Raw genomic sequence first — 13,453 nt, forward strand, 5'->3', positions numbered from 1 at the left:
GAGAAAAGGGCCTTCCGATCCGCCGTGACAATTAAGGCAAGGCATTTCTCTCCTGGGGCTGAACCGCAGCCTCTGTCGCTTTTATCGGAAGAAGCAGAGGCAGCCCGAGGGGGCCAAGGAAATGCTTCTGAGTGCGAATCCTGCAGGACCTCGGAGAGGCCAGGGCAGAGAGAAATCAAGGAAGGCGTTTCTGTTCTGAACTGACAATCCGAGTTAATTAAGATGCCAAACACAGCCTTGGCCATTTGGCAAGTGATGCCTAATTAGGAAGGACAGCCTAATGCTCTGGCTTTATATAGGAATGAAGGCAGAGGTGTCCACAAGTCAGAGGGGAGCTGACAGGAGCGTGCTGGGCAAGGTGGAACTCGGATCTGATGCGACAAGTGCTTTGATAAGTCATGGTGGGCAGCTCTATCAGCCACGGTATCCCAATGGAACCTCCATACTTAGAGGAAGTGAATAACAGGTGCTACCCAAGACTCAAAAGTACAGAAGAGCCCTGGCTAGGTCATAACAGAAGCCTAATGTTCCAGCAGCCCAACCAGGTGCCCCTGGAAAGCCCACAAGTTGGAAGAGAGGCCAATGTCCCTCTCCCACCGATGCTCGCCAGCAAAACTGGTTTCTCAAGAGGCATACTGGAGTTGGAACATAGCCAACGAGAGCCTTTTCCGCCATGATCTTGCTTGGAGGTCTCCAGAATGGAGCAAGTGAGTGAGTGAGTGTGTGTTTAGCATCAGGGCATTGATGTAATAATAGGGCATTACTCCACTTTCCCAGTCCCAGAGAGGGCTGAAACTGCCTCCTGCCAGAAACCCTGGAGAGCTGCTGCCAGTCAGTGTAGGCAATGCTGAGATAAACGAACCGATGGCCTGTAGAAGGCAGCTCCCTAGGTTCCCACGGAACAGGCCATTCTGCCAGCATCCAAACAATTACGTCAGCACTTGACACTTGGAAGAGGTGGAAACAACGAACAACACACCACACAGCAGAGACTTTAAAACATTCTGAGCACGGATGGACGGGGAGAACCCCTCCTCTTAATTACCTCCCTAACTGAGTCCCTCTTTTCTTGCTCATCCTTAGCAAACGGAAGTGGTGGTAGTGGTAAAAGAAAAAGAAATCTTTGTCCTAGCAAGGAAGGGGTCCCAAGAACAGACCTCCCATGCTCCTAATTAAGCCCCCCCCCCCTTCTTAATGGGACCTGGTCAATTTTTCCAACCAGTAACCATGCATGTTGTTTCAAGAGGAGGCGGGACATACACACACTTCAGTCTCTGGGACAAAAGGCGTCTCTCGTTTGCAGTGTTAAAAAAGCAGACAGGGCTACAGACAGAATATCTACTAATTAAACTGAAAAGGGAAAATGCACAGGGTGGGAGACAGAGACACAACATACACTTCCCACAATCGCTCCCCCCTCCATCTGCCTGCCCACCCTGTAATTATTTCTCTGTTGTCCAACCTCCCACCTGCTCTGTTTTGAAAACCGCAAAAGGCCAACTTCCCTCCAAGCCGGGGGGGAGGACAAAATAAATCTTTTGTTAGCAGTCGTTGGGAACCTTGCTTTGCAGGTGAAGCAGCAGAAGGTCAACGCAAATGTGTGCATTTCAGAGGACGGCACACACGGACAACAGGGAAGAGGGTTGAGAATGCAACAGACCACAGCCACAGGAATCCTTTCACTAGTTCCACTGATCAAATTGTAGCTGGAAGGGACTCCAAGGGTCATCCCAACCCCCTTCAAGGCAGGAATCGCAGCTGAAGAATCCCTGGCAGATGGCCGTCCAATCTCTGCTTAAAAACCTCCAAGGAAGGAGAGTCCACCACCTTCTGAGGGAGTCCGTTCCACTGCTGAATAGCTCTTACTGTCCTGACAGAGCGACAGGCAGAATATCAGCTACTTAAACTGGAAAGGGAATAAAAGGTGCATGGGCAGAGTTCTTAATGCACTGTGGTGGGAATCAGACACAGGGCATGCTTCCCACAATCACTGCTCTCTGCCCTGGCATGCCGGTGTGGCATAGTGGTTAGAGTGCCGGACGAGGACCAGGGTTCACTGAGCCATGAAAGGAGGTGCAACTTTGGGCCAGTCACTGCCTCTCGGCCTAACCCACCACACAGGGTTGTTGTGAAGATAAAATGAGGAGGGGGTAGAACTGTGCATGCCACACCCTGAACTCCCTGGAGAAGAGGGGGGGCAATAAATGTAAGAAAGGAAGTACGTTAAGGTAAAGCAAAATGGAAGCTTCTGGGCAGACATGGGCAGACAGACATCTTGGCAGACAGATCAGGGCTTGCAAACCTTCGGGCACATAGTTGCATCTGCAGACCAATGGAATTGTTGTGGGCACCACATATACACTGCAACTCCCCCCCCCCCCCATAGCACAACTGAACTTGCAATATATCATTCTAATAATAATAATAATAATAATAATAATAATAATAATAATAATTTATAAGCCATCCTTTCTCCCAAAGGTGCCCAAGGTGGCAAACACATAAAACAATACTGTTAAAAATGAAATAAAGCCGTATTTAAAACATTTGAGAACAACAACACACTCTCCCAACTAATAATTTCAAGACCGCTAAGAGCAATGAGTTGTATCCAGTGGAGTTTGACTCTGAATAGGCCTGTTTAAATTAATAGGCCCAAGTTAACAGCCCCAGTATCTCCCAACCGTTCACCCAGCCGTCAAATTCCTGGGTGAACTAGAATGTTTCTTCAATCCTCCTGAACGTTAATAATGAGGGAGACAGACGCACCTCACTGGGTTGACTGGGCATTCCACAAAACAGAAAACTGCCATCAAGAAGGCCATGTCCCGGGTCAGCGCCAACCAGGCAGCACCGGCAGTGATGTGCTATCAGCTGACCTGTCCTTGGCAGTGCAAATAAGCAGTCCACAGAACGCTATGTGATACTTGCCGGTGTGATGCAATTCATTTGTGTTTTGCAAAATCCCCAAGCCAATATTTGAGATCGGTCTCTGCAAAAGAAGCTGGCAACAACGACCGAGGGGACCCTCAAAGAGAACAAAGCAAGGAAGCGCCAACTTACCGTCTTCGTGGCCCTCTCGGTTCCTCCGCCGGTGTCGGTCCCTTCTGTGGCTGATGACAGACTCTGTCCCCGTCTCGTTGTCCAGTCCATCTCGGCTGCTTGCGGCGTTTGGGCTGTAGGAATGAAGAGAGCACAAGACGTGACCGGAGTTTGAAACAAGCCCATATACCGTTTTGCCAAAACCACAGCGGGATTCATTTTGCGTGTCTGTTGCAATTGGATCCAAAACGGTTTCAAAAGCATTCAGTCGGGGGATACGGTACAGTACTTCCCATACAGTGCCATGTCAGGTGTGGATAGATAACGGCAGCTGTTTCTTATAGGCGGGTAAACATATTTTAATACATATCCCACGAGGGATGCAGCATGCTGCAGCTCCCCCAGTCCTAAAATGACTTTCTAACCCCTACAGATATGGCCCCTGTTTTTCCATCTCATGCAAAAAGACCAGAGTTGTTCTCTTGGTGCCAACCCTGCAATCAATCTGTCTCAGCAGAGCCATCTAGCGACCAGGCGTTGTTTTCAGGCTGGACTGGGCAGCCAGCCCTGTAGACTTGGTACGTGTGGGGGTAAGGCGAGTGGTTTGCAGCAGGTCAGTTTTCACAATGGTAACAAATGCATTTCTTTCTTTTTTCTTTTTGCAGAGGGCGGATCTAAAATTCAGTCCGTTTGGTGTAGTCAGTTTGGTGCAAGGGTTAAGAATCGTAGATGGGAACCTGGGAGGACCAGAGTTCAAATCCCCTCCTCACTCAGTTATGAAACTCACTGGGTGACCTCGGGCTGGCCACTCTTATCTCTCAGACTAACCTACCTCACAAGGCTGCTGTGAGGACAAAATGGAGAAGAGGGGAGAAGCCATGTACGCCACTTTGAGCTTCCTGGATAGGATAGAATAGAATAGAATAGAATAGAATAGAATAAAATAGAATAGGCATAGGCAAACTCCGGCCCTCCAGATGTTTGGGACTACAATTCCCATCATCCCATCATCCCTGACTACAATTCCCATCATCCCTGACCCTAACTGGTCCTGTTAGCTAGGGATGATGGGAATTGTAGTCCCAGACATCTGGAGGGCCGGAGTTTGCCTATGCCTGGGATAGAATATTGGTTTGCAGGCAGAAGGTCCAAAACGTGAGTTCATTGGTGCCTCCAATGTAAAATATGAGCAAGGTGGCCTACAGAGCTGCTACCTGCCAAGAGCGGTCAATACTGCACTGGGGGGAGAAATCAGCCTGGGTGTGAAGCTCAGTGACAGAGTAGTTCAATCTGTAGTGCACGAGACTCTTAATCTCAAGGTCATGGGTTCAAGACCCATGTTGGGCAAAAAGGTTCCTGCGTTGCAGGGGGTTGGACTAGATGACCCTCATGGTTCCTTCCAACTCTACAACACTACGATTCTATTATCTGCTTTGCATGAGGAAGGACCCAAGTCCAGCATCTCTAGGGAGGGCTGGGAATGCCCTCTATCTCAAACCCAGGAGAGCTGCTGCCAGACAGTACTGAGCTAGCTGGATGATTATTATCATTAAATAAAATGATCTGATTCGGTATAAACAGCTTTCAGGTTCCCGTATCTGAAGGGAAGAACTGTAGCATGCAGAAGGACCCAGCTTCCATCCCCAAAGGAGAGCTGGGAACAGCTGAAAGAGGTGCTACGGTTCAGTGTAGACACCAGTGAGCTACTGAGTGACCGGTGTCCAGCGGCTCCCTGTGTTCCCAGGAAAACAGAGACGTGTGAGAGGGAGACAAAGAACGAGTCAGACCAGCTGATCACATGGCGGCAGCTGCCCAGGCGCTTGGGACACGGGAGAGCCACAAGGGGGCAGCAAGAGAACGAGAGGATAGAAGTAAGCCCTGGCAGCAGCAGCAGGAACACCAGCCCTCCATTTCCCCGCCCCTCACCAGGCCGGCAGAAAGTAGGCACAGAAGTGGCTGTGACACTTTCCAGGAGAAGAAAAAGCAAAAGCTGGAGAGATGGCCCAGGAAGGGACAAAATCTCTGCACTCTTGACTTTCCAGTTCTGCAAGGCTGAACCTCCTGTTTTGTTTTCTAAGGGGTGACACTCAGGTGGTTTTTCTAGTCACCAATGCAATACAAGAACACCCGCAAACCAAGCACTGTTCTTACTCTGCCTGTAAGGAAGAACAGAGGAACCTGAGGCCCTCCACAGGTTGCTGGACTTAGTAGGGATGGGGAGGGACAAATTTAGTGTGCAAAGCAGCAGGGAATGAATAATCCAAACTCAAGTAATGATCACCTGCCAGTCAGGAAGGCTCACACAGATAAGGAACTCGGGCAGAAATGAAGAAGGGAAGGCTTCTGAAAGGATGGGATATTCTTATGTCTATACCGGGGTTAGGGAACGCCTCCACCTGTCAATCTCCTGACAACACAACAGTGTCAGCTGAATTATCAGCTGATTACTGGGAATTGAGCAGCTCTGTGGGTGGTGCTTTGCAAGCACTGACCAGCTGACTGTCAGCTGGTCCCTCAGGGTGTGTGTGCAGGGCTGTTGCGGGACCTGTGACCTGGCCCAGACATCTCTTTACCTGCTCCACACTTGACATCATACCCAATGTCATCACCATATATAATCTCAGGTGGTGGTGTCATCATATATACCGTCAGATGATGTCATCATCATAGATAATGTCAGATGATGTTGTCACCCTATATGATGTCAGATATAGGCAGGTTTCCATGGCCTGGCCAAAATGGCTTTGTGGGCTAAATGGGGAAGCCATAGGCTGCAAGTTCCCCACAATTGATTTATATTCTCTTTTAAAGAGCCTTTGTGTGCTTAAAAGAGCAAAGGGAAGCTCCAATTTTATTTTGGGGGAAAAGTACACCTCTCAGCCATAGCAGAAGCTTGGCAGAACCTAGATCACTCTGCGGCAGAGGAAAAAGCATTAATAAATACATTCATATACATATATTTTAAAGAGCCGTACTGAAAGGAAGGGGGGCGGGAGTCTCCGATGCCTCCTGTTCTCTCGATGGGAGGAGGAAGATCTGTGTGGCTCTCGGTGCATTGGGAACCGGCGTCCGAATGGGAGCTCTCGGCCAGGACCAGCTGGAAGAGTCAAGAGAGGAGACGGAGTCAGAAGCAGGGGCACAGTTTGCATTTAAACTACCCAAAGTGCAACGTGTGTCTCAGTTCTTCAATTGCACTTATAGCGCTTGTACATCTTCCCGTTAGTCATATGTTCAGTCCACACCTTTCAATGCATTATAGTGGGATTTTCATTGCATCCCACACTTTGCAATGCATTTCCCAACAACAAAAAGTATGTGGGTGGTGCTGTGGGTTAAACCACAGAGCCTAGGACTTGCCGATCAGAAGGTCGGCGGTTCGAATCCCCGCAACAGGGTGAGTTCCCGTTCCTCGGTCCCTGCTCCTGCCAACCTAGCAGTTCAAAAGCACGTCAAAGTGCAAGTAGATAAATAGGTACCGCTCCGGCAGGAAGGTAAACAGCGTTTCCGTGGTTCGCCATGCTGGCACATGACCCGGAAGTTGTATGCCGGCTCCCTCGGCCAATAAAGCGAGATGAGCGCCGCAACCCCAGAGTCGGTCACAACTGGACCTAATGGTCAGGGGTCCCTTTACCTTTACCTAGATTTCTTGCATTAGGACTACAGAGCACTTCAAAACACTTTGAGCATGCAGACCTAACGTTCTAGTATGTGCCTGAACACACACACACACGCAATATACTGACAGTCGGGAGGTACCCCAATGCCCACCTCCGCCGGCCACCAAGTTGCAACAGGGGAGAGGGGCTGAGCTTCTGTCGACTGGCACATTTCCCCAATTTTAATTAGTTCGTTCGGCAACCAGCTCCATTCCCAAAGTGAAATCATAGATGACAGCAAGCCGTTGGGGGAAAGCTAACTGCATAAAGCCAAGGGGCAGGAAGGGATGGGGATACAAATATATCACACAGACAAGACAGCCACAAAAAGCATGAATTATGGAGACTTTTGTTCCCCCTAGAATAGCCTAAAATGGCAATATGTTTCTCATCAGAGACAAGCCCATCTCCCAAAATGAGAGCCATCAGAGAAACAGGGGAAGAATAAGATTATGCCAGCCCTTGGTGAAATTGGCAATCCTGTAGCTGACGCAGAAGGGAACAGTTAATGGGGAAAAGGTAAGTCAGGGAGGCAGGTTGATGAGATGGAGGAACAGAAAAGAGGAAAGGCTGTCCCTCCCCGAGGTGCTCTTTCACTGATGAGAATAGCTGTACAATCTTTTAAAAAGAGAAAATCAAGGGATGGATCGTGCACGAGTCACACAAGTGGCTTTCCTCCCTGTTGGGCTCATCTCAGAAACTAAAAAGAAAAACTTTTCTAAGACATCACATTCTGTTGCTTTGGAGAGAAAGACAGGCACCTTTTCCTGCTGACGTTGCCTGCTTTCGACAAGAGCAAAAAAAGGCGGAGGAGGAAGGACGAAAAGCGTTGAGGCAGCTTAAAGCAAGGTTAACCCCACATGGCACTCCCCTAATGTGGCTGGACCACAACTTCCATCGGCCCCAGCCAGCAGAGCCAAATTTCCCAAATTTGCGCTTTCATAAACAATGTGCAAACTGAGACACCGCCATTCTTCAAGATTTGCACTTCTTCCGGAGAATGCTGAAAACGCATCTCTTCACCCCAGCTTTTGAGGTGTATATTTTGAGGACCCACCCTGTTTTTGTGATCATAAGCTATTTTAAAATGTTTTTAATATTGTGTTTTCATGTTGCAAGCTGCCCTGGAAGCTTAGGTGAAGGGCGGGTAATTAATAAATAACAACAACCACAACAAAAATGTTGCAATGCTAAAATATATATACAAAAATGCACAATGAACAGAAATTGCTTTGCAAAAGTGTGCATTAGGCAAGATTGCAACCAAAATTATTAGGATAATAAATGAGGACTTTAAAAAAAGCAAATTGCTAAAGGAGAACTTTAAGATTGAATTTAAGATGGGGGGGGGGGAGAAACAGAAAGAAGTGAAATTGATCGATCCTTCCATCCTCACAGTAAGCCTGCAACTTGTGCACATTTAATTTGTACACATTCAGTTTTATATGAGTGGATTTTTTTTAAGGGGCGGAAAGGGCATGTGGTTCCAGGAAAAATGACTTTGGCAATTCCACCCACCATTGAACCCCATAGGTTTTGATTATACAGTCGTACCTTGGTTGCCGAACGCCTTGGAACTCGTACGTTTCGGCTCCCGAACGATCAAAAACCGGAAGTGAGTGTTCTGGTTTCCAAACGATTTTTGGTAGCTGAACGTCCAGCATGGCTTCTGCGGCTTCCAATTGGCTTCAGGACACTCCTGCAGCCAATCGGAAGCCGCATCTTGGTTTTCGAACAGTTCCGGATGTCAAACGGACTCCTGGAACGCATCCTGCTTGAGAACCAAGTTACAACTGTACTCAGTTTGGGTTCAGGCATGATCCCAGGAACGTAAGGCCCATGTAAATTGAGGGCTGAACATACTCTTATTTCAAAAGGCAGGGCTGGGGAAAGGCTCCTGCCTCAAATCCTGGACAGCATCTGCCAGTCAGTGTAGACAAGACTGAGCTAAATGGAGTAATGGCCGTGAACTATATAAAGCAAATTTCTAAGTTTTTACACACATAGAGAATTCACCTCACATTTTTTCATTGTATTCCTGGTTGTACCTAATGCTAGTCCTAGTCTGAGTAGACATACTGACCATGACTAACCTAAGACCAATAATTTCAGTTGGTTTATTCTAAGTGGGACATTAGGCCACATTCACATCATATATTTAAAGCACTATAACACTGGTTTAAACAACCATGTCTTCACCCTCTCCCCAGAATTCTGGGAGTTGTAGTTTTTTAAGGATGCTGAGAGTTGTTAGGTGACCCCCCCTACTCCCCCCACAGAACTACAATTCCCAGAGTGGTTTAACAATCAATCCCTCTTCACAGTGAACTCTGGGAATTGTAGTTTCGTGTGGGGAATAGGGGGGTCACCTAACAACTCTCAGCACCCTTAACAGACTACAAGTTCCAGAATTCTTCAGGGGAAGCCACGGCTGTTTAAAGTGGTAATCATACTTTAAATGTATGGTGTGAATGTGAGCTTAGTTGGATAAAACCCTCTATGTGGCTTGCTTTGGGCTGGGTGCTTAACATGATCGACAGCCCACGGCGAGCCACAGTTTGATGCAATGTGTGTTTTGGACGTCCTTCCTGAATGAAGACTTTCACCCACCTCTTACAATGAAATACAATTTCCACAATGTGTTCGCCCAGCCACTGACACTCCAGTGATGGATTACCCAAGCAAATTTAGCGGGCCCCTCCCTGTGGCGACTCTCAATCGGATACAAAGTTGAATGGATTTTTTAAAAAATATTTTCATTAAAATCACAACCGCATGGGGCAGTGGGCCTGTTAAGCATCCATGTGCACAAAAGGAGACGAAGTATATATCGTTGGGTTTTTTAAACGCCTCTGATAATGGGCATCAGAATGCTGGAGAAAAAATGAAGCATGACATCACCGCAAACCAATCGGGAGCCGTGTCAATCCCAAGGAAGCCAATCGGGGAAGAGATGCGCCGTTAATGCGGTGCCTCCCTTGGAAATAAGGCAGAATGGCCTACAATGGTCAACCCACTGTGCGCAACCTGCCATCATCAGCCAGCGACCTGGCTACTCTCAGAATCAGCACGCAGCGAGCCAGCTTAATTCTTTTCACAAGGAAAAAGAGCCGGCCCCAGCAGGGTGGCTGGGCCTGGATTGTCCGAGGAAAGAAAATGGGGCTGCCTTTTCAGGAGCTATCAAGAGGCAACGGAGGTCATGAACAGCACACACACACACACACACACACACAGAGCCCTCGGTGATGGAAGGGCGTGGTGGTCCCGATCCTGCTAGGCCAACTTCCAGAGTTAAGGAGGATGCAGAAGTGGGTTTAACAAACAGCTCAGGAACTTGGTGGAAAAACAATGGAAGATGAACTGTAAAGCTTGTGATCTCAGAATTTTTTATTGGTGAGCATCATGAATTAAGGGCTGGTGGAGATATAACACTGGCTGGCTGCACGCCTACTCATGGTTAGGAGACGAGGAGCTCTCTGCAGCTCCCTTGCCCATTTCTGCACATGAATGTCCATTTTGTTTTATCCCCCCCCCCCCCCCGCCACTGCCGCTAATAATGTTTAACATCTGCTGTGGCATTTTTCACAAACCATGGTTCGCTCTGAACCGCAGCGTGCAGTTGCAGTTAGAAGTGGGTTTGGAACCAGGCACTTGGCCCCACAGACCAGTGCAGACGGCATGCTGATCAGAACCAGTTCCTGTGTTTGCCTTCCCCAAACCTCCCTCCCCATCACTTCTTTCCTTAAGCCTGAGGGCCAAGGACTATCTTGCTTGATTTCTGAAGGCAGCCCTGTTTAGGGAAGCTTTTAATGTTTAATAGGTTATTGTATTTTAGTGTTCTGTTGGAAGCCGCCCTGGGGAAAAGGTAAAGGGACCATTAGGTCCAGTCGTGACCGACTCTGGGGTTGTGGTGCTCATCTCGCTTTATTGGCCAAGGGAGCCGGCATTTGTCCGCAGACAGCTTCCAGGTCATGTGGCCAGCATGACTAAGCTGCTTCTGGCGAACCAGAGCAGCACACGGAAACACCGTTTACCTTCCCGCTGGAGCGGTACCTATTTATCTACTTGCACTTTGTGCTTTCGAACTGCTAGGTTGGCAGGAGCAGGGACCGAGCAACGGGAGCTCACTCTGTTGCGGGGATTCGAACGGCGAACCTTCTGATCGGCAAGTCCTAGGCTCTGTGGTTTAACCCACAGCGCCACCATTAGCAGCGTCCCTTAGCAGGGTATATAAATAGTGCCAAAAATGAAAGTTAAGGGGCAAGTTTTTAAGCGGGAGAGGAAGAGGCTAGGAACACACACTTGCGTCTCCTAACCAAGCAAAGTTCAATCTGCACCAGTCTTCGCAGGAGAAAAAAATCTGTGTCAAACTAAGCTCTACTCAAAGTAGACCTGTTGAAATTGATGAACACGAGTTATTTATTTAAATATTTATAATATGCACTTTCATAAATATATCCACCCAGGGGTTTAAAACATGCAGTAAAATAAGCAAAAAAGCATCCCTACAATCAACAAAACACCAATAAATGCTGAATGGTTGAAAAGATTGCAAAGAGCCTACCTAAACACCATGCCTGGATGATTCTCTGCCAATGATCCACTGGCAGGGAGTTCCACAGGGCAGGGCCTGCTCCACTAAAGTCTCAGTTCCTAGTAAAGACCAAACCACGGAAAGCAGGCCTTCGGAGGATCTTGGTGATTGAGGTGGAATGTAAGAAACCAGACTGTCCTTAAGACGTGTTGATGGACCTCCTCTGAGTAGGACTAGCAATGGATACAACTCTGAGATATTTTATTGCTGACAGCAGTCCTCTGCAGGGATGTTATAATGATTTAAAAAAAAAAACACACACACACATATTTGTAATTGACAGAGCAGCTTTAAAAAGAAGCTGATGACGTGAAGTGGTTGAAAATATACTTACGCAATACCCAAAAAAGTCAGCATACGGGTGAATCGTTAAAAAGGGTAATTTAAAATTTAACTACAGAAGCTAGCGCACTCTTCTAGAAGTCAACTTGGCGCTGAAACGTTATGTCATCTTGATTTCTGACCCCAAGCTACTGCTTTGGACAGATGAGAAAAGCAGTTCCCCTGGAATTAGGCGAACGTTTTAATCTTTTCATTTCATTCATTGGCTCCATCTTCCCTCCCTGACGCTGCTCTGGGGCCAATTATGTTTTGGGTCTTCTTATAGAAAATAGTCACATGGACAACCCTAGATTTTCTCCAAAATTCCTCTTTATTGTGGATTCGTGATTATTTGAGCACACAATGGTGCACAATCCCACTTTCGATGCTGTTTGAGCCTGCAAATGTTTCAGGGAGGACACATTGCTTCGTTTCCAGCCAGCGAATGTCCTGTAATTCTCACTGCTGAAATCCTATAACTTTTCATTCCACAAATTATTATTATTATTATTATTATTATTATTATTATTATTATTATTTGCCCCACTATGGGTGAAGGATGCCACTCGGCCTCTGGCAAACCACTTGGTCCTTCAAAACACGAAGGGAGGAGAATAAACCAAGGGCAAGGAGTCCAAATTGCAAAATGGCTTGGAAGACAGCTCCTATGCAAGGCACAAACTCCAGTGACAACCTGATCTTCAGTTGCAGATGCTTCTTGCCGTGAGCCATGAAGGCAGGCTAACTCCTTCAAGCACAGGAGGCGTTGTGGCTTTGTCTTTGGTGCTGAGCGGAAGAAGGAGGAGAAGTTCTCTACGATGCCAGCAGGAACTTTCATAGAATGCAAGGCTTACCAATGGCTACTAGCCATACTGGCGATGTTCTGCATCCACTGTCGGGGGCAGGATGCCTCTGTATAACAGTTGCAGGGAATCACAAGTGGCGAGATTTGCTGTTGTGCTCAGGTCTTGTTTGTGGGATTTCGGCTGGGGCATCTGGTTGGCCAATGTGAGAACAGGATGCTGGACTAGATGGGCCACTGGCCTGATCCAGCAGAGCTCCTTTTAGGTTCTTATAACAGTGAGGGAGGGCTGTTGCCTTCATGCTATGCCTGGAGGAATTTGATTGGCCATGGTGTGAGAACAGGACCCTGGACTAGCTGGGCCTCTGGCCTGGAATAAGGCAACTTCCTTTGTTCAAAGCAGAACAGCGATGAGGAACCCATGACTCTCGCAGAAGTTGGTGGACTACAACTCCCATCATCCCTGACCATTAGCCATGTTGGTCGGGGCTGATGGGAAGCTGGGCATCATCTGGAGGACCACAAGGTTGCCCACCGCTGAAGCAAGGAGTACCAGAGACAACAAAGCCCTTGTGTGCAATTGCCATAAACCACACATCAGTGTTCAAAATTTGCATTTTAAGCATTTTGCACCTGGCTATCGGCCACTTGCAACCAAGTGAAGATGCCTGGGTACCAGGATGGTGCCTGATGTCTCCGCCACCTGGAAGTGCATGCCTGGGGATCCTTGGATCTTGACTTTTTTCACACACTAGCAACACATCCTGTAGAATTCTATCTGTTGCATTTTATCTGCACAACCAGAATTACTTTCAGGAACCAAGAAGTTGTATTGAAAAATACGACTTTCAAGCCGTCTGGCCCCAAAATGGCAACTAAGGATTTTGTGTTGGTGACTGTAACCCTGGTTTAAGGAGCCATTCGGAGCCTGGCTTATTTAATCTGAGTTTCTAAAATTGCCACACATTATTTCATAAAAGCGCCTAGCAAATGCATTTGAAGTCTACCCAGCAGCCCTCAGTAACTGTCAAGTAATGA

The 13,453-nt window shown here is 47.6% G+C and overlaps 1 protein-coding gene across 4 annotated transcripts in view; it reads right to left on the reverse strand.

Annotated features, from left to right (window-relative positions):
• DVL1 (dishevelled segment polarity protein 1) overlaps nt 1-13,453 on the reverse strand; it is an 88,615-nt gene that overhangs the window by 37,508 nt on the left and 37,654 nt on the right. For all 4 annotated transcript variants that reach the window (XM_083752600.1, XM_083752602.1, XM_083752601.1 and 1 more), the window contains exons 3-4: nt 6,018-6,139; nt 3,064-3,176 (exon numbers count right to left, since the gene is read on the reverse strand). In XM_083752600.1, coding sequence (XP_083608726.1) covers nt 3,064-3,176; nt 6,018-6,139 — 235 coding nt within the window. The remainder of the gene's footprint in view (nt 1-3,063; nt 3,177-6,017; nt 6,140-13,453) is intronic.

Source organism: Podarcis gaigeae (assembly GCF_964106915.1).
Source record: "Podarcis gaigeae genome assembly, chromosome: 8".
Classification (NCBI taxonomy): Eukaryota; Metazoa; Chordata; class Lepidosauria; order Squamata; family Lacertidae; genus Podarcis; species Podarcis gaigeae.